General features: G+C 40.0%; 3 protein-coding genes across 4 annotated transcripts in view; 2 read left to right on the plus strand and 1 right to left on the minus strand.

Annotated features, from left to right (window-relative positions):
- pdgfb (platelet derived growth factor subunit B) overlaps positions 1-5,273 on the plus strand; it is a 59,954-nt gene extending 54,681 nt beyond the window's left edge. For both annotated transcript variants that reach the window (XM_008110710.3, XM_062982923.1), the window contains one exon: positions 1,171-5,273. The gene's annotated coding sequence lies outside the window, so the exon portion shown is untranslated. The remainder of the gene's footprint in view (positions 1-1,170) is intronic.
- A 7,793-nt stretch (positions 5,274-13,066) lies between these two features.
- Positions 13,067-15,120, minus strand: LOC134299624 (uncharacterized). The gene has a single exon (XM_062982925.1). The coding sequence runs from the start codon at positions 15,093-15,095 to the stop codon at positions 13,275-13,277; it is 1,821 nt and encodes a 606-aa protein (XP_062838995.1). The 5' UTR covers positions 15,096-15,120; the 3' UTR covers positions 13,067-13,274.
- A 5-nt stretch (positions 15,121-15,125) lies between these two features.
- LOC134299623 (uncharacterized) lies at positions 15,126-18,573 on the plus strand. Its single transcript, XM_062982924.1, has one exon. It carries the CDS (start codon positions 15,816-15,818, stop codon positions 18,354-18,356), a length of 2,541 nt encoding a protein of 846 aa, XP_062838994.1. The 5' UTR covers positions 15,126-15,815; the 3' UTR covers positions 18,357-18,573.
- Positions 18,574-21,257: the final 2,684 nt, after the last annotated feature.

The following is a 21,257-nucleotide window of genomic DNA, read 5'->3' on the forward strand; positions in this document are numbered from 1 at the left end:
AGCCTCAAATCATACAAAGAGATTAAAAAAATGGACCCCACAATGACATGGCTAAATTACTGGCAAATAAAGGGAATCTTTCAAGAGGATAGGAAAACAGGTTTTGAATTCAAGGAAATATGCTGGGATAGAATACTAAAAACAAAAGTAAAAACAATAAAAATATTATACCAACAACTATTGGCATGGGACACAGAAGAAGTTCAGGTAAAAACGGTAATGACAAAATGGGCAAGAGAAATAGGACATACGATCATGCTATCAGATTGGGAAAAGATATGGAAAAATAACCAAAAGCTTATATACGCAATAGAACTAAGGGAGAACTGGTACAAGGTCTTTTACAGATGGTACCTTACTCCAGAAAGGCTTGCGAAGTTTAGCAAAGGTAAAGGAGATGGGAAATGTTGGAAATGCCAGAAATATAATGGAGACTTTATGCATATGTGGTGGGGATGTAGAAAAATAAAAAAGTTTTGGCAGGAAATAAAGAGAGAAATTGAGAAAATATTGCAAATCAAATTTAATACAAAGCCAGAACATTTCTTATTAGGCATGGTTGACTTTCAAATGGACTCCAATATGGAAAGACTCTTTATATATATGGTTACAGCGGCCAGGATATGTATTGCTACAGTATGGAAAACACAAGAAATCCCCACAACAGAAAAATGGTTGCTGAAATTAATTGATATTAAAAACATGGACTTATTAACACAAAAAATATCACAGAGCATTTCGCCAAGATAATGGACCGATTGGAACAAACTGAGACAATATTTGGCAAGAAGCAATATAGAACTTTTGTGATTTTCGCTCACAGGAACTTTTAGACTTCTGGTTATATATGAAGATTTGCTGAAAAATATCAAATGTTTATACGACAATATACAAGGCAATACAGAGGAACTGGAAGTGGACATAGGGTTTTGGTTTAGTTTTTTGTTTTTTTTTAACTATATAGTATTAACAAATTTACACAAATTTATGTATGTATTTTTTTTCTTTTCCCTTTTTCTTCCGTTTATATGCTCTTTCCTCATTTTTATGTATAGGTAAAATTATAAATAACACATATATATATATAAAAGAAAGAATAGCTAGAATGAAACTGATCTCGCAAGATGAGATGGAATCTCAGCTCACCTTTTCTGTTTTCTTACTTTCCAGGTTTATTATTTAATATATTTGCTGTATTGCCCCCATGGGGTTCTCAGAGTTTCTCTCCGTCCATCTGCTTCAACGCTACTTTGGACGGCCAATGGTGCTTCCCGATCCCTCGCTCACTGGACGTTCTCCCACCAAAGTTGACCCTTGGAGTTCTCCCTTCTTAATCGCATTTTCCCAAAGGAACAAAACTGAGGCGGGGAATAAGCCGAAGAAAACACAGCCGTTTGGATGGACAATATGCTTCCTGCTGCAAGAGATGCAGGGGAAATATAGCAAAGACTTGTGATTCCAGTCTCCCCTTGGGGTGGGTTGGATCAGGAGGACAAGAAGTTATTTTCCCCCTCCTCCTTTTCCACCCAGCAGTTAATTGGACTCAGGCTGTTTACAGTGACAATGGGCACAAAGTCAAGGCAGTCAGAATGACAACCAGTGACAGCATATGCACTAAGGACTTCTATTGTCATGTCTGAATAGATTATTTTTAATTGTATGTATGTATATTTTTATTTTTAAAACCACTAAACCATGTCATGCCTCGGGGATCAGAACTAATGCAAGCAAAAATACATGTATCAACACTTTTTGCTGTTTACAAACTGTGTATGAACAGGAAGAGAGGCGCTGTCCTCTGGGGAACCACTGCCCCACCTAACCCGGGCCTTCTCGGCACGTGATTATAAGGAGGGTGAGGCTTATCTGGTTTCCTATCTCCTCTTTAAGTTGGAATTTGTATTTCTCCTCACCTCCTCCCCATTTTTTGGTGGTATGGATCACTGTGAGCTTTTGTTCATGGATTTACATAAAGTAAAGTTAAGATTACCACACTGGGTGAACTGGGGCTCCTAGCCTGCTATACAGTTACTGTTTCCATGACTTCTAAAATCAGGCTGTACAGTCAGACCTTCACGATGGCAGGTTTAACTTTTGTGGATTTGATGATTCACAAATGGGATTAATACTGGTCAGTGGTTCTCAACTTTTGGGTCCCCAGGTGTTTTGGTCTACAAGTTCCATAAATCCCAGCCAGTTTACCAGCTGTTAAGATTTCTGGAAGTTGAAGGCCAAAACATCTGGGGACCCACAAGTTGAGAACCACTGCTCTAGGTCCTCCAATATGATTCTGTGGTCAACTTCTGCCAGACATTCAGCCTAGAATCACCCTGAAGGATTTCGAAATTCCTAAAGAAGTGTTCTTTCAGGTTAAAAAAAAACTTTTTAAGTTCATGTTTTTTCCACTTTAATGGAGTTTCTGCATCTCTATTTCCCATGGAAGTTGAAAGGATACTGTAATTATGTTGTTAATTGTAGACGAGGGCATAACAACCTTGGAAAAATTGCATGACAATTCCCACGATATCTCCCAGACCATACTCAGTGTGCATCCACACTGTAGAATTAATGCAGTTAGACACCACTTTAACTGCCATGGCTCAATGCTATGGAATCCTGGGATTTGTAGTTTGATGAGTCACCAACACTCTTGGGCAGAGAAGGCTAAAGAATTTGTAAACCTACAATAGCTAGGGTGCCATAGCATTGAATTATAACAGTTATAAAGTGGTGTCAAACTGGATTACTTCTACAGTGTAGGTGCACCCTTAGTGTTGTTGGATTTTGAATTAGAGTCAGGCTTGGCTAGTATTTGGGACAGAGGCAACTGGGGAGTACCATGAATTTCCAAGTATTGCTAGGAAGAAATCCTGCATTAAACTCAAAGAACAGCTAACAATCAGAATTGACCATACTTGGCTAAATGGACCAGTGGTCTGGTTCACTATAAGATAGCTTCCCATGCTTCTAACCCCAGTATAGCCCCTGGCCACCCAGCCTCGGGCATTCTGAGAAACAGGAAAGTAAGCCTTTCAGGCTCAGGCTTTCATACAATGTCACATTCGTAAGGGATCTCAAATGCCAGTATAGAGAGAAATTAGTACTTGGGACCAAGAAGGGACAAAATTAATTAGGGCAAACAGTTATGATTCAGTGGATTGTTGCTAAAGGTGAACCAACTGACATTGTATCATCAGCGCTTCCCATTTTCATTTATTGTATTTGACCTTATGTTCAAACACTGCAGTTGCTCCTCTTTCTCTGGTATAGTCATTAATATCCCATTTCTAATTCATATTAGCAGTCTCAGGGTGACATCTTCCAATCTAAAGTAACTGGAGTTACGCAAAGCCTCATTATAACCACAGGAGATTCTGCACAAAAGATCTCAAAGATGAGACCCTATATGCTAATAATGCTGAATCCTTTTGCATTTTATTCTGTACTACTAGTACTATCTAACCAAAGTCTCCAGACAAGGCCAAGAGAACAGAGGAAGGATGGTCTCGGATCACTGCTTGCTATGATCATTTTCTTTGTTTCCACTACACTTTGTTTTGCCTTGAACTGCAGAGTTCACAAAATATTCCAAATTACCAAAGGATGCAATCCACTGAAGCTTTTGTGTAACCACGTAGAACAGGATAGTGGCCTACTTTCAGGAATGGCTACAAAAATGAAATAGCAAAGGAAAGGGATTAGTTACTGACATATCCTTAGAGAGCAGAGACTTCATAACTGTTATTTTCCACCTACATCTTCAGCAGAGCTAGGAAAAGCTTTTCTAAAAACATCAATATTTTCCATAATCCCCAGATGGGGATTGCAGGAGTTTTGATCATGACACAGTCTAAGTGCTGTTCTTTATCCCTTGTGACTCACTATATCCTCTTGTTGCAAAGGAGAAAAAGCAAACCATAATATTGAAGGAGGGTGAATAGTCTGAATTTGCACAAAGTAGCCTTTCCCAATCTGGTGCCATCCAGTTCTATTGGACCACAAATATGCCATAGCCATAGCAAATGAGATAATGGAGTCCTACATCTCTGAAAGATGCTGGTTTGAGGAGACTGTGCTAAGTTTCTGGAAATGAAAACTCTTCTTTAGATATAATTTCCCTTCTACTGGTTGCCTTAGTTGTTTTTTTCTGCAATATCAAGCAAAGTAGAACCAGCTTGATGTAGTGACTTGGGTGTTAGACTAAGAGTCCAATAAATCAGCTTTCATATCCCTACCAAAACATGATGCAGTTTGAATGGACTATAGTACATGGGAATGCTTCCAACGCCATCTCGGGTAAACCAGATGCATAGTTGGGCTCAGTACCAGGATAGGTATGTTTGTTTGAAGGTGACAGATGCAATTTTGCCCTAGAAGATGAAGATCTATAAACTTAATAGAGCAGTGGTTCTCAACTTGTGGGTCCCCAGATGTTTTGGCCTTCAACCCCCAGAAATCCTAACAGCTGGTAAACTGACTGGGATTTCTGAGTATTGTAGGCCAAAACACCTGGGGACCCACAGGTTGAAAACCACTGTGATAGAGGCAGTCTGTAGGAGAAATAAAAACCTTGCTTCAATAATCTAAAACACAGAAATCATGCTAAATCAGCCAAAGGTTTCAAATTACCTATTTTTCCAGTTTGGCCACAGATGGATAGAATCCATGAAGGAAGCCACAGCCCTGAGTCTGTAAGATTTCAGCAGGGCTGTTGATAACAGGGTAACTAACTTGGAGGCTTCTCCTTCATAGAACTGCCTTAAGTCCAACGTTATGGCAATTAACAAAGACAATCAGCTTGGCTCCAAAACTCAGTCTTTCTTCCCTTGGCAAGGCAGGTTTTGGCTCCATTTACTTGTATAGAATGAATGGAAAGAGCCTGCCACTTCTTAATACAACACGGGCATAAGAGGAATGGGGCTCGACTCCTTTTCCAATTGCAGCTATTTTCCCCTTGCATCTGGCAATTATACAGTGCTTTCATTCCATTCACTTGAACAGAGTAAGAAGGGAGGAGGGTACACAATGATCTTCGATCTTCAATCCTGTCCAGAAAAATAACAGAGGACTATTTCACTCTAGGAGCTGAATTTCTATGCAGCACCTGGAATTTAAGCAGCTTCTCATACTACCTGTTGTATTTGGTTGGCCCAGTCACAAAGAAGTCAATGGGCAACAAATATTCTGCTTCGTGGCCTCTGACAAATAATGTGTGTTTAATGGTATGGTCAGGCTTTTTACTGGAAAATAAATGAATAAACCATAAAGCAACAGCTATGGGCTCTGAATATCATTCTCTAAAGTAGATTAATAACAAGTCAAAAACATTCAATAGAAACCATTTGGAGCCATGCACTTCCTGTTTACCAACCTTAAACCAAAAACTAGCTAAGATTAAAGCACTCTCGCTGTTCAGTTTTACTCTCTGTCTTAAAAGACCATTTGTTTTCTTACATTTTTGCATTTGTAAAGAAGAATCCTTTGTCTTCCTTGCCCATTTTATATCAAATTAATTTATACTCAGTACTGTATTTGAAGTTATTTTTAAAGGCTCAAAACAAAATTTAGTGGTATTGTGTTTTATTTAGGCTCAGCTCCCAGTAAAAGCAAAATAAGGGGAAGGTTAAATTTCCTACATCAAAGGAAAACAATCTACAACCTCTAAAAAACACATTTTGCCTTTAGATGTCACATGTTCCATTGTATGTATTTTGCTTGTAGGAGCCACACACACAGCTGCAGGATTCTGGGAATTGTAGTTCAAAAAAACTTGTCATAGGTTTTAGTTCTGCTTCTGACAATATTGTGCTAACTAAAAAGTAGTGGTTAGTGATCTCAAATAACATGTCAAACTCAAGGCCCATGGCTCAAATCCAACCAGTCATGTCATTTTATGTGGCCTTTCAAATGCTGGACTGCAGTTTATGTATTCATTATCATTAGATATCATGACTACAGCTGATGGGAGTTGTGATACTGTAACATTTGGGGACCCAAACTGGGTAAAAACTAAAGAGCACTGACCACTATGTAAACAAATTATAGTTGACCCTCTGTATCCATAGATTCTCTGTCCATGGATTCAACACCCTTTGAAGGCAACCATAAAGCAGACGTGGCCCTTGATGAATATGAGTTTGACACCTCTGTTACACGAGGATACTGATATGATTAGGAACATAAAGCACAGCTTCAGCAAGCATAGTGTATGTTTTTGGTATGCCTCATAAAAAGTAAGCACTGTATCACTTAAAAAAATAGGTACACAGTGTGGTCAAATGTAGACAAGTTTTCCTCAGACAGGATGAGTCACTCCCCTTGTAACTAAGATGAGTCACTATTTGCTTGTGCCCCAAAGGGTTGTATAAGCAAGGCTGACCTCTTATCAGCATGGTCTTGTGGGTGGAATGGCAGAGTGATTAGTGCCTGGCATCTTCTTAAAGCTGGCACAGTGGGGAGAGGGGGGGGGGCATATGTAAAACTTGTGATTAGCAGTCAGGCAAATAGTTCTGTCCATGGCTTTGAATGGACACATCTCCTAAACAGAAGTTATATGAACTGCTTTTGTAGGAAGTGCAAATCATTTATTAGATTAAAGCACATAAAGTGTTACTGTTGACAAAAGACTGTATGAGTAACTGAGGTATTACCCTAACAGACATTAGGAATATGTACCTTACTGTAACTCCACAGGAAATTATCCCACTATAAAGTGTAAAGGTTTTCCCTTGACATTAAGTCTAGTCATGTCTGACTTTGGGGATTGGTGCTCATCTCCATTTCTAAGCCGATGTCTCCAAGGTCATATGGGCGGCATGACCGCATGGAGCACCGTTACCTTCCCGCCAGAGCGGTAACTATTGATCTATTCATATTTGCATGTTTTCAAACTGCTAGGTTGGCAGAAGCTGGGGCTAATAGCAGGAGCTCACCCTGCTCCCCGAATCCAAACCATCGACCTTGTTGTCAACAAGTTCAGCAGCTCAGCAGTTTAACCCGCTGCGCCTCTCAACCTACATCCAGATGTAGGTTGAGAGGCGATATATAGCATTCCACACTGGCTCGCTGCTCACAGCTTATTGCAATATATTTCAGGTGCCTGTAGCTGTTTTAACCTCCATCTGCTAAGAAAGTTGGAGTTCAGAAGAGTTTGAAAGCAATTGATCATTCTAGACTCACTGTGTCATACATGAGTCAATAATGTGGTGCAGCATCTATAAAAGCCAATGCCATTCTAGGCTACATCAAGAGGAGCACAGTGTCTATATTGAGATATATAATAATACCACTCTATTCTGCTTTTTTTGGACCTGAGTTGGAATACAGTTGTGGACACACAATTTAAGAATGATATTGACAAGCTGGAACATGCTCAGAAGAGATCAATCAAAGTAGCAAAAGATCTGGAAACCATGCCCTACGTAGGACTGGGTTTGTTTAGCCCCGAGAAGAGAAGGTTATTTAGATGTTCAAGTATTTGAAAGGTTGTCATATTGAAGAAGGTGAAACCATATTTTCTACCTCTGAAGATGCCAGTCACAGATGCAGGTGAAACATCAGGAGAAAATGTTGCTAAGACACGGCCATATAGCCCAGAAACCACACAACGCCCGAGTGATTCCGTCTGTGAAAGCCTTAAACAGTACATATTTTCTACTGCTCCAAAGACTAAGGCACAGAGGAATGGATTTATGGAGGAAATGTTCACTGAAACATTGATCCCTTCATGACAGTCAAATATATTTGTGTATTTCACTCAATATAAGTATACACTATATATAACAGTTTATTGACTATTGATAGCTTATATCTTTGTGCTTGTGGGCACACATTGTTTTTGGTTATAGTCAGGAACCCATTTGCTTAGTATAGTCAAATATATTTGACAGCGGAACACGCTGCTTTGGAGCGTGGTCAGTCTCTTTCTCCTGAGGTTTTTAAACAGGGCTGGATGAGCATCCACTGGGAGTGCTTTGATTGTGCATTCCTGCATGGCACGGTATAGTTGGCCTCTATGGCCCTCAAGGACTCTTCCAACCCTATGATTCTATGAAATGTCTATCATCATGGAATACTCATGCATTGCTGAGAATTCTGGAACAATAGTCTGCATTGCCCTTCAAAGATAAAGATTGGTAATAGATGAACAAGTTGTCTTTCACAAGAACTTCTTCAGTGGGAAGATTATTGCTAAACCTCCCACTCTCTAAGTTTACAACACACCAGACAGTTCCACAGAACACAGTTCAGAAAGCTTTGATATACTTAAATATCTATAAAGGAAAACCTCAGTTAACAAAAAAGATCTGTTTTCAGACATTACTTCATGCCAGAGATACTACAAAATAGAAGAGCAGTTCAGCAGGTTTCAGCAAACCTTTTTATTCAAAATTAACAAGATGCATATCTGAAATAAAACCACTGGGTCAGCCTCCATTTTTTAAATGATTTCCATTATGATGGCCAAACATATAGATCTGTGATTATTTTTAACATGCTGGGGGGAACTGCTTCCTCTCTTCCTTTTCTACCTCCTCTCCTTCTCTTTGTTTTACTGTTCAAGTATTCTCATTAAAGGATTATGGAGGCAATTGCTGTTTACCTGGCCTGTTGTAGGCAGGCATCCAACCAGATCAACTGGAGTCAAATTCTCCTCTTTCCAACTCCAAACCTTATTGCATTGTTTATTGTACTGCTGCAACCCAAAAATGAAAATCTGTGTTTCTACAACCCTCATTCATTATTGTTTTAGTTCTGGTGCTGCTAAAAAAATTCAAGAAGAGAAAAAGGATCTGATCAGGTAGAAAAACACTGAAAAAAGAAGATTCCCTATCAGAAACTTTGTTAATACAACTTTACCAATAAAAAATCATTCTCAGTTCGGATTTCAACCCAGATTTTACAACATTCACTTTTGCCTTTCATGTCCAGTGTGAAAGTACACCTGAATTGTTCTTGTAAATCTGTAATCCCCTGTTGCTATTTGCACTTTTCAAAGCCCTGCAACTCAACATATTCTTCCCTTAGTCATTGTCTAGACAGATACAATTTTACTGGGGTTCAGAAGGGCATGCTGTTTCCCCTTCCTATGAGTAAGGGAAGTAGGTGCCAGTCAATGCCCATGAATGGAAGTAAGCAGGGATTTTGCTTGGGTAATTTTTATCCTGCCCCACTGGGTAGGTTTGGGCCTTTGCTCAAAGTCTTCCAACACAAGATTGGATTTGTTCTTCGTTTGCTGCAAACAGATGTCGCCTTTCTCATTTGCCACCAAGTCACCTTTCTATTATGTTGACTCTATGGAGGAAAGACCACCATGAGCCTGGGAGTGTCAACAGCTCTCCTCAGGAATGGCAAATGAATCAGTCATCTGTAAGCACTAGCTGTTAGCAATAGCTATCAACATACAATATTGCCTTATACTGCATTGCTCACTGTCGTCTACGTGGAAGAAATTGGAACTTCTTTTAACCTGAGGGTTGAATTCAATTTTACAAAAATTCAGGGAACGGAGTTTCTGGAGGTACCCAAAGCAAAAGACAAAATGGTTAGCTTAATTTTTTATTACTAGTAACATAAGCCTCAGGAGAGCGATTTCAACTTACTAGAACAGGAAAAATCTATGCAAAAGCCAGGAAACTACAAAATGATGGTGCAGTAGGAAAGGTGGAGTGGGTATCTGAAAAACCCAAAGGACTATATTAGAATCCCAGGGGGGCTTAGAGCTTGAGGGTCTCCACAACAACAACAACAATAACAACAACAACAACAACTACTACTACTACTACAGCAACAAAACGTTTATATCCCACCCCATCTCCCTGTGTGGACTCAGGGCAGCTCACAGCATAAAAAGGCAAATATTCAATGCCTTGTACAGTAATAAATAAGTAATGCAATTTAAATAAAATACAATATAAAAAGTATAAAAGCAATAAAAACCATCCTATAAGGCCCATGGGTATTTTCAAGCACTGACACTCCAGTATCTCTGGATCTTTATTGAATGAAGTTGTGTCCTGTTGGTAGTTACAACCTACATTAGACTCATTAAACCAGTGGTTGAATGGGTCTACTCTCATCAGGACTCACAACAGAATTTTGGCCAAGGAGTGCAGCATTCTGATTCTGAATACTTCCAGGTGGAGGTTAGCTCCTAAGACTGTGAGTGAAATGGCATTTTGCATCTATTTCATCTCCTTCACAGACCTTTTCATGCTGCCTTATACTGAGTCAGAGCACAGCTCACTCTAGCTCAGAGCAAATGTGGAAATAAAGGAAAAATATGGGAATCTTATAATGGAAGTCGACATGACGCCCCATTAAATTCTATGAATGAGGCAAGGTAACCATGCAATTAATGGAAGGCCAAGTGATGAGGACTAACCTTTGGGAAAATGCAGGACTTTAAAAGGCTACTTTCTGGGCTACAACTTCCAGAATCCCCCATGCTGGCCAAGGTATTGCCAGTTGCATTCCTGAAACAAAAACCATGATATTCTGGTTCATGCCAGGATGTTGTTTCCAAACGCAATGGAACATGACAGCAATGTTTTCCTTGAGTTGAATGAAGAGTAATATAGATGAATTACATTCTCCTTGAACTCTAGCGAGCTTACATGAAGTCATGATTAGCTTGTCCCATTGACAGCAATGGAAATAAATTTTAATGTGAACTAGGTTGGATCCAAAATTAGTTTTTCCCAATAAAGCAGTTCATACAGTTCAACTGTTAGTTGTCTGTCAAATCATTCAATAACAACAAATACATGTATGAATCAGCCCTGACACGGCTAACCTTCAGCTGTTGATAAGTTCCTTAAAAATATTTTCATTCCTTCACACAACTGTTTTCTACTTAGGAGTGATGAAAAGTTTAGAAGCAGAAGCAGCAGCAGCAAAGAGGTGGTGGTACAGTTATGACTTCCGTATCTTGGATATGCTCTCAGACTTTGTGTGGATATGCAAAACTGAGGATAATTTGAAATCCCATTGAAATGATGAATTTCTGGCCGTAGAGTCCTGCTGAAGGATCTAGAAATTGTCTAGAAAGGACATATTTTCTTAGATGTGGATAAATAAGTCTGCTGCTCCTGCAGACAGGTGGATGGAAAATAATGGATGTCACCAGAAGGAAAAGAGAGCAAGGAGTTTCTTTTGTCCAAGGGGTAGGGCTTTGCTAAAATATTTTGCTTTCTAAGTGAAAGAGAAGATAGTACCTCCTCCTCTTAGTGTTGGCTGTCAATTGAATTTGAGTTCAATTCTGTGTTGTTCAAATGTTCTCATCCCCTGAGAATGACTGAAAAATTCAGTTCATTTGAGGTTTTTAGCAGACTTTACCAATACTGTATTTACAAAATTCTACTGTGAAAGAAAGAGGTAAGCAGGCCCTCTCTTCCCTCTGCCATTTCCATGTACAAAAGCCAATTGGATTAGCAGTTGAAATGTGCTTCAACACTGGAAATGGGAAACAACATTTCCCATGGCCACATGGGGCGCATAGAGTGCTGTCCATTGACATTTTCCTGACATCCTCAGCATCTGTTGTCTGAAGCAGTTGCCTCACTCTGGTTAATGACAGGGCTGACCCCACCAAGATAGAATTCCACTGGGGAAGAAAAGAGCTAATACCATTCTAAGAACTTGGTATGTCATGAATGTTCCAGACCAACTAAGCCTCTGGTGAACCATGTGTCACTGTGTATCCACATACAGGAATTCAAGGAAATGATATCAAAGTATCAATACAACCCAAATAAACAAGTGGTCATGTATATTCACAGTACAGTGTACCTTTTATAACAGAAAGTTGCAGAAGGAACAGTTCTTCAAGCTAAGTTGGTGGTGCAATTCTTGTGCAACACTCTGTTTTTCAGCAAAAATAGTAAGCTGGAGCATTCTGTTCAAGTACAAATGCTATTCCAAAGGTAATGGGCTGTTACTTCAGTTTCAGTGGATAGTTCAGTTTCAGTGGAAAGTTCAGTTTCAGTGGAAAGTTCAGTGGTTCAAATCTTCTCAGTCACAAAATGTATTACATGGATAATAGAGAATGAAATATTATTGACATTAGAAGGGCATGATTTAAAATATGGATGGCATGGATACTTAATATATGAAAAAACATTAACTGACTCTAATTTTAAGAGCCACCTGATAAGAAATACACTATACAGACAATATAAAAAGTACAAATTAATACTCTTCTTAAAAATGCTTCTGTGGACATCTACCAAAGAAGCCTTCATTGGGCAGAAATGGGCGGAGACCTATGGCTCATCTATAAATAGGTATTAATTGGACAACAAAATGAAGCTCATCTAAAAAATCAAAGCCCACTACAAGAAGGCATACAATTTTCATAGTTCCAATTTAGACAACTACAAGAAAGATACAAAATGGATAAGAAGATAGTCATCAATTCGAAAGAATGAAATAGATAATTTTTTGAGGCTAAAGAAAAAAACAAATTGCAAAAGGTTATAAAATATTATTAAAATTAAACACAGAAGTGCATCTAATCAAAGATTGTATGATTCCATAGTCAAAGAATGTGGGCCATAATAGCCACCTAGATAAATGGGAACAGATGTGGAAAACAAAGATTAAATTCACAAGATGATACGGATCCCCGTAAAAATTTCTATAAGACTTTGTATAGATGGCACATGAAGCTGGAAAGATTAGTAAAGATGGAACCAAACTTTTTTTAAAAAATTTTTTTATGGAAATGTCATCAAAAAGAAGGAACTTTTTACCATATGTGGTGGATATGTCCTAAAGCAAAAAAAAAAAAAAAAGGTGAAGGGGACATAATTCATAAGAACATTTAATTTAAAAATTAAAATACCACTAGAGCCAGAAGCCTTTCTGTGGGGGCTTACAAATTCAACCTACCCCCAAAAAATCTCATGCCCTTTTTATACTTAGTGACTGCAGGAATGGTTTTTGCTTACTATTGGAAACAACATTTATGGATTACTACAATGTTGAATGTGGCAGAGATGAACAAACTGACAAGGGTCTGACAATCGCCAGATCCTTCCAAAGAATGACAACCTTTTATTGATTGGGTTGTTGTATGTCTTTCGGGCTGTGTGGCCATGTTCCAGAAGCATTCTCTCCTGACGTTTCGCCCACATCTATGGCAGGCATCCTCAGAGGTTGTGAGGTATGGAGAAAACTAAGCAAAGAGGTTAATATATATCTGTGGAAAGTCTAGGGTGAGAGAGGTCAGTGTGAATGTGTGTAGTTAATCACTTAAATTAGCATTGAAAAGCTTATCTGCTGTCTTCTTCCTGCCTCTGGGGCATCCTTTGTTTAGAGTCGTTAACTGCCCTTGGTTGATTCATGTCTGGAAACCCTCTGTTTTCAGAGTATTGCTTTTTATTTACTGTTCTGATTTTTGAGTTTTGTAATACTGGTAGCCAGATTTTGTTCATTTTCATGGTTTCTTCCTTTCTGTTGAAGTTGTCCACATGCTTGTGGATTTCAATGGCTTCTCTGTGTAGTCTGACATGATAGTTGTTAGAATGGTCCAGCATTTTTGTGTTCTCAAATAGTATTCTGTGTCCAGGCTGGTTCATCAAATGCTCTGCTATGGCTGATTTCTCTGGTTGAATTAGTCTGCAGTGCCTTTCATGTTCTTTGACTCTTGTTTGGGCGCTGCGTTTGGTGGTCCCTATGTAGACTTGTCCACAGCTGCATGGTATCCGGTAGACTCCTGCAGAAGAGAGAGGATCCCTCTTGTCCTTCGCTGACCGTAGCATTTGTTGGATTTTCTTCGTGGGTCTGTAGATAGTTTGTAGGTTGTGCTTCTTCATCAGCTTCCCTATGCGGTCAGTAGTTCCCTTGATGTATGGTAAGAACACCTTTCCTCTGGGTGGATCTTTGTCTTGACTCTCATGGCTTGTTCTTGGCCTTGCAGCTCTTCTGATGTCTGTGGTGGAGTATCCATTGGCCTGTAGAGCCCAGTTTAGGTGGTTGAGTTCACCTTGGAGGAGGTGAGGTTCGCAGATTCTTTGTGCACGGTCTGTCAGGGCTTTGATTGTGCTCCTTTTTTGACTTGGGTGATGGTTGGAGTTTTTATGAAGGTATCTATCTGTGTGTGTAGGTTTTCTGTAAACTGTGTGGCCCAATTGTTGATTGGGTTTGCGGATGACCAGAACATCTAGAAATGGCAGTTTTCCTTCCTTTTCTTTTTCCATGGTGAATTGGATGTTTGGGTGGATGCTGTTAAGATGGTCCAGGAACTTGCTGAGTTCTTCCTCTCCATGGCTCCAAATTGTGAAGGTGTCATCTACGTATCTGAACCAAACAGTTGGCTTTTTTGGTGCTGTTTCAAGGGCCTGTTTTTCAAAGTATTCCATATAGAAATTTGCTACTACTGGGCTGAGAGGGCTCCCCATGGCCACTCCATCCTTCTGTTCATAGAATCCAGTGTCCCACTGAAAGTAGCTAGTGGTGAGGCAATGGTGAAACAGGGCTGTGATGTCTTCTGGGAAGTTTTGTTTGATTAGTGTGAGGGTGTCAGCTACTGGGACTTTGGTAAAAAGGGACACCACATCAAAGCTGATCAGGATGTCCTTGGTGCTTAGATTGAGGTTGCTGATCTTTTCTATAAAGTGTGTAGAGTCCTTGATATAATGTGCAGTGAGCCCAATGTGGGTTTGTAGCTGTGTAGCCAGAAATTTTGCCAGGTTGTAAGTCGGCGATCCAATGGCACTTACAATGGGTCTGAGTGGGATGGAGTCCTTGTGGATTTTGGGGAGTCCGTAAAGCCTGGGTGGGAGGGCTTCTGATTTGCACAGCTGTTGGCGTATGTCAAAGTTAATGGAGGAGTTCTTGATTAGAGTGTTCGTTTTTCTGGTGATTTTGTTAGTGGGGTCTTGTTTCAGTTTCTTGTAAATTGTGGGATCTAGAAGTTGTCTGATTTTTTCTTTGTATTGTTTTGTTTCCATGATTACTGTGGCATTCCCCTTGTCAGCTGGAAGAATGATGATTTCAGGATCTGAGTTGAGATCTTTGATGGCCTGTCTTTCTTTTCTCGTTATGTTGCTGGGGGGGAGTTTTGCATTTCTCAGGATCCTTGCTGTTTCCATTCTTACTTCCTCTGCTTCTTCCTCAGGAACTACTGACCGCATAGGGAAGCTGATGAAGAAGCACAACCTACAAACTATCTACAGACCCACGAAGAAAATCCAACAAATGCTACGGTCAGCGAAGGACAAGAGGGATCCTCTCTCTTCTGCAGGAGTCTACCGGATACCATGCAGCTGTGGACAAGTCTACATAGGGACCACCAAACGCAGCGCCCAAACAAGAGTCAAAGAACATGAAAGGCACTGCAGACTAATTCAACCAGAGAAATCAGCCATAGCAGAGCATTTGATGAACCAGCCTGGACACAGAATACTATTTGAGAACACAAAAATGCTGGACCATTCTAACAACTATCATGTCAGACTACACAGAGAAGCCATTGAAATCCACAAGCATGTGGACAACTTCAACAGAAAGGAAGAAACCATGAAAATGAACAAAATCTGGCTACCAGTATTACAAAACTCAAAAATCAGAACAGTAAATAAAAAGCAATACTCTGAAAACAGAGGGTTTCCAGACATGAATCAACCAAGGGCAGTTAACGACTCTAAACAAAGGATGCCCCAGAGGCAGGAAGAAGACAGCAGATAAGCTTTTCAATGCTAATTTAAGTGATTAACTACACACATTCACACTGACCTCTCTCACCCTAGACTTTCCACAGATATATATTAACCTCTTTGCTTAGTTTTCTCCATACCTCACAACCTCTGAGGATGCCTGCCATAGATGTGGGCGAAACGTCAGGAGAGAATGCTTCTGGAACATGGCCACACAGCCCGAAAGACATACAACAACCCTGTGATCCCGGCCATGAAAGCCTTCGACAACACATTGAACATCTCTACGGGGAGAAATTGTTCCAAGACACACGGAGATTGGAAAAACTAAGGACCAGGAAAGCACATCTGCTGTGCTCCCTGACCTTCCTTCTACGCTGCAGAGACACAGATACCATCCCACAATTTCTTGCAGCCAAAAGGACCTTCAAAACACCACAGGCTCATCGCATTTACAACCGCCTGGAACGCAACCTCTTGAGAGAGAGAATCCACACCATCCGTAAAGAACTCGCAAACACAGACAAAGAACTGCTGCACCTCCACATCAACATCAGCCAAAAGATGAATACCCAGGACTGGGATAAAATAGACAGCCTTACCTACAAGAAAATGGAGAAAGACATGGTTCTCCACACCAAGAGACAAAAACAAAAATTTGACAAATGCCGTAAGCAACAGCCAAAGCCAGAACTGGATAAATCACGGACCATCATCAACCTGACAGACAGACAACTCACTGAAGACCAAGTATCCATTCTAGAAAAAGGAGGAAATTTTGCAGTCACCACCACCAGGATCCCAGTAGAAAACATCATTGCCAATGTTGAATCAGCAATTTACCAGCTCCCTGAGGAAGAAGCAGAGGAAGTAAGAATGGAAACAGCAAGGATCCTGAGAAATGCAAAACTCCCCCCCAGCAACATAACGAGAAAAGAAAGACAGGCCATCAAAGATCTCAACTCAGATCCTGAAATCATCATTCTTCCAGCTGACAAGGGGAATGCCACAGTAATCATGGAAACAAAACAATACAAAGAAAAAATCAGACAACTTCTAGATCCCACAATTTACAAGAAACTGAAACAAGACCCCACTAACAAAATCACCAGAAAAACGAACACTCTAATCAAGAACTCCTCCATTAACTTTGACATACGCCAACAGCTGTGCAAATCAGAAGCCCTCCCACCCAGGCTTTACGGACTCCCCAAAATCCACAAGGACTCCATCCCACTCAGACCCATTGTAAGTGCCATTGGATCGCCGACTTACAACCTGGCAAAATTTCTGGCTACACAGCTACAAACCCACATTGGGCTCACTGCACATTATATCAAGGACTCTACACACTTTATAGAAAAGATCAGCAACCTCAATCTAAGCACCAAGGACATCCTGATCAGCTTTGATGTGGTGTCCCTTTTTACCAAAGTCCCAGTAGCTGACACCCTCACACTAATCAAACAAAACTTCCCAGAAGACATCACAGCCCTGTTTCACCATTGCCTCACCACTAGCTACTTTCAGTGGGACACTGGATTCTATGAACAGAAGGATGGAGTGGCCATGGGGAGCCCTCTCAGCCCAGTAGTAGCAAATTTCTATATGGAATACTTTGAAAAACAGGCCCTTGAAACAGCACCAAAAAAGCCAACTGTTTGGTTCAGATACGTAGATGACACCTTCACAATTTGGAGCCATGGAGAGGAAGAACTCAGCAAGTTCCTGGACCATCTTAACAGCATCCACCCAAACATCCAATTCACCATGGAAAAAGAAAAGGAAGGAAAACTGCCATTTCTAGATGTTCTGGTCATCCGCAAACCCAATCAACAATTGGGCCACACAGTTTACAGAAAACCTACACACACAGATAGATACCTTCATAAAAACTCCAACCATCACCCAAGTCAAAAAAGGAGCACAATCAAAGCCCTGACAGACCGTGCACAAAGAATCTGCGAACCTCACCTCCTCCAAGGTGAACTCAACCACCTAAACTGGGCTCTACAGGCCAATGGATACTCCACCACAGACATCAGAAGAGCTGCAAGGCCAAGAACAAGCCATGAGAGTCAAGACAAAGATCCACCCAGAGGAAAGGTGTTCTTACCATACATCAAGGGAACTACTGACCGCATAGGGAAGCTGATGAAGAAGCACAACCTACAAACTATCTACAGACCCACGAAGAAAATCCAACAAATGCTACGGTCAGCGAAGGACAAGAGGGATCCTCTCTCTTCTGCAGGAGTCTACCGGATACCATGCAGCTGTGGACAAGTCTACATAGGGACCACCAAACGCAGCGCCCAAACAAGAGTCAAAGAACATGAAAGGCACTGCAGACTAATTCAACCAGAGAAATCAGCCATAGCAGAGCATTTGATGAACCAGCCTGGACACAGAATACTATTTGAGAACACAAAAATGCTGGACCATTCTAACAACTATCATGTCAGACTACACAGAGAAGCCATTGAAATCCACAAGCATGTGGACAACTTCAACAGAAAGGAAGAAACCATGAAAATGAACAAAATCTGGCTACCAGTATTACAAAACTCAAAAATCAGAACAGTAAATAAAAAGCAATACTCTGAAAACAGAGGGTTTCCAGACATGAATCAACCAAGGGCAGTTAACGACTCTAAACAAAGGATGCCCCAGAGGCAGGAAGAAGACAGCAGATAAGCTTTTCAATGCTAATTTAAGTGATTAACTACACACATTCACACTGACCTCTCTCACCCTAGACTTTCCACAGATATATATTAACCTCTTTGCTTAGTTTTCTCCATACCTCACAACCTCTGAGGATGCCTGCCATAGATGTGGGCGAAACGTCAGGAGAGAATGCTTCTGGAACATGGCCACACAGCCCGAAAGACATACAACAACCCTGTGATCCCGGCCATGAAAGCCTTCGACAACACTTTTATTGATTATTTAAAAGAAGAAGAAAAATGAGAATATTGGGGTTTTTGCAGCATTAAGGAGAAATTACTAGTACAGGGATGTAGAAATAACAAGAAAAGAAAAAAAATAGAGAGGTAGAGAAGTTAGTTGGCATTGAATGGCATTGAATATTTGCCAATTTTATCTTTTATAGTTGGAAGCCACCCTAAGTCCTTTTGGGGAGAGAGGGTGGGTTAAAAATAAACTACTACTACTAGTAGTAGCAGCAGTATTAGTGACAAAAATAACAGGATCCCCAATGATGTCCAAAGGATTCTGGAAAACTAATCTACCAGAAATAAGATTTATGACAAAAAGGATTGATTTTTTTAATTATGAAAAAAAAACAGCAGAGAAAGGGTTGAAAGTGTTAGTTAGGACTTTCTATTTTCCATTTCTCAACTTTTCTATCTCCTTTGTTCCAAAACACTTTACACCTGCGTTTCTGTCCTTCTGTTTTACATTAGAAAAGAAATGCTCTCTCTTTTTTCTTGTTTAGTATCATAGGAACTTTTTTTGTATTATAACAATGGAAGAAGAAGATGTAAGATGTTTAGAATGTCCCTCTTCTATATCCACTCTTGTACTCTTCCTCATTCCCCATATCTTCACAATAAATATTATATTTAAAAAGATATTCCATGGACTTAAATACACCATGATCCCCAGCTTGCTTACATTACAGGTTTGTTATAAGGGGTGGCAAACTACAGTACAACCCCTGTAACCCACCTGCCTGCACTGGTTTTATTGTAACCCACTTTGAGTCTCTATGGTAGAGAGAAAAAGCGGGATATATATATATATATATATATATATATATATATATATATATATATATATGGTACACAACAAACAAGATCACTATGCGGGCTTTTGTATTGGAGCACACATTTGACACTTCCCAAGTGTCTAGAACTATGTGATGTATCCGCGAATAATGCATGCAGATCTGAGTAAGGTGGCCTTTTGCAGCTGAGAGATGGCGATATTGCCAGCACCTATGGTTTTTAAGTGCTGGTCAAGGTCTTTAGGCACTGTACCCAGTGTGCCAATCACCACTGGGACAACCTTCACTGGTTTGTGCCAGAGCCTTTGCAGTTCATCTTTCTTTCTTTATTATTATTATTATTATTATTATTATGACACAGCAAACAAGATAGACATGCTGGATTTTGTATCACAAAATCACAAGTCGAACACTTCCCAAGTGTCTAGGACTGTGATGTATTTTCGGATGATGCGTGCAGATCCCAGTAGGGTGGCCTTTTGCAGTTGGCAGATTGTGATTTTGTCAATATCTATTGTTTCCAAATGCTGGCTGAGATCTTTTGGCACCGCACTCAATGTACTGATCACCATCGGGACCACCTGCACTGGTTTCTGCCAGAGTCTTTGAAGTTCAATCTTGAGGTCCTGATAGCGGCTGAGTTTTTCCTGTTGTTTTTCGTCAATGCGACTGTCACCTGGGATGGCAATATCCAATGATCCAAACCTTATTATTATTATTATTATTATTATTATTATTATTATTATTATTATTATTAAGGTATTTTCTAGGTCCTTGAACACAACGCTATGGTAACTTTAAGCAGAAGTTATTGATTTCAATACAATTTGCTATTATCCATGGTTCTCTGTTTCCACAGTAAGTTCAGGAACATATCCTTGCAGATGCATACTTAGAGAGGACATATTTTGTATGTATTCAGCTTTTTTAATCATATTAAAAATGCAGAATAAACATTACATATTCTTATTATAGTTTGATTCCAGTTTGCTAGGACAGGATTATTCAGTTTTCCATTCTGCAAATTGTGTTAATATTTTGTCTCAAAACCTGTCATATCAACAATCTCAGTAGTGGAGAGATTGCTGATAACATCTGCCGTTAGCCTTTGGAACTAATGGAATCAGGCCATAACCACTGCTATTTTAGCTTCAGCCCCTGCTTTCATAGCTATTTAATATCCAAAATATTTCATGCATTCCTGATGTATGTTAGGGAGGGGGAGAAGATGGAGAGAGAAACCAGAGGTTAATTATGCCACCCTTGGCAAAGTAATTCACACATGCGCTCATGCATATAAAACACTGGTGTTTCTTCCCTGCAAGACAGTAATTTATGGAAGAGAGACTTTGCCTAATTTTACATTGCTTTTTCAACTCTCTTCTAGAAACATTATCTCAGTAACAAATATGTGAACAGAATGAGCTCTATCTATGTTAATTGTTTTCTATTGTCCCAGCTATGCATGTTACCCAAAGGCACAATAAATCAAGTGTAACACATCCCCTTGGGCGACCACTAGGTATAACTGCAGGCTGTGGCTTAGAAGAAGGAATTTTGGGTCCCATATATTCAAGCTTACTTATCTCTACAAGATGAAGCAAGTATCTCAGGCAGATAATGCTGAGCAATATATGTGTGTTGGAAAGTACAGCGAAGTGCTGGGAGGCAAAAATGTGTGTGCCATATGGCCCGGAGAATGCTGTATATAGCTTTTTAAAAATTGTGTCAGAAGCAACTTGAGAACATACTGCAAGTTGCTTGTAGTGTGAGAGAATTGGCCGTCTACAGAGAAATTGCCCAGGGGACGCCCGGATGTGTTAACTGGGAGGCTTCTCTCATGTCCC

Source organism: Anolis carolinensis, chromosome 5 (assembly GCF_035594765.1).
Source record: "Anolis carolinensis isolate JA03-04 chromosome 5, rAnoCar3.1.pri, whole genome shotgun sequence".
Lineage (NCBI taxonomy): Eukaryota > Metazoa > Chordata > Lepidosauria > Squamata > Dactyloidae > Anolis > Anolis carolinensis.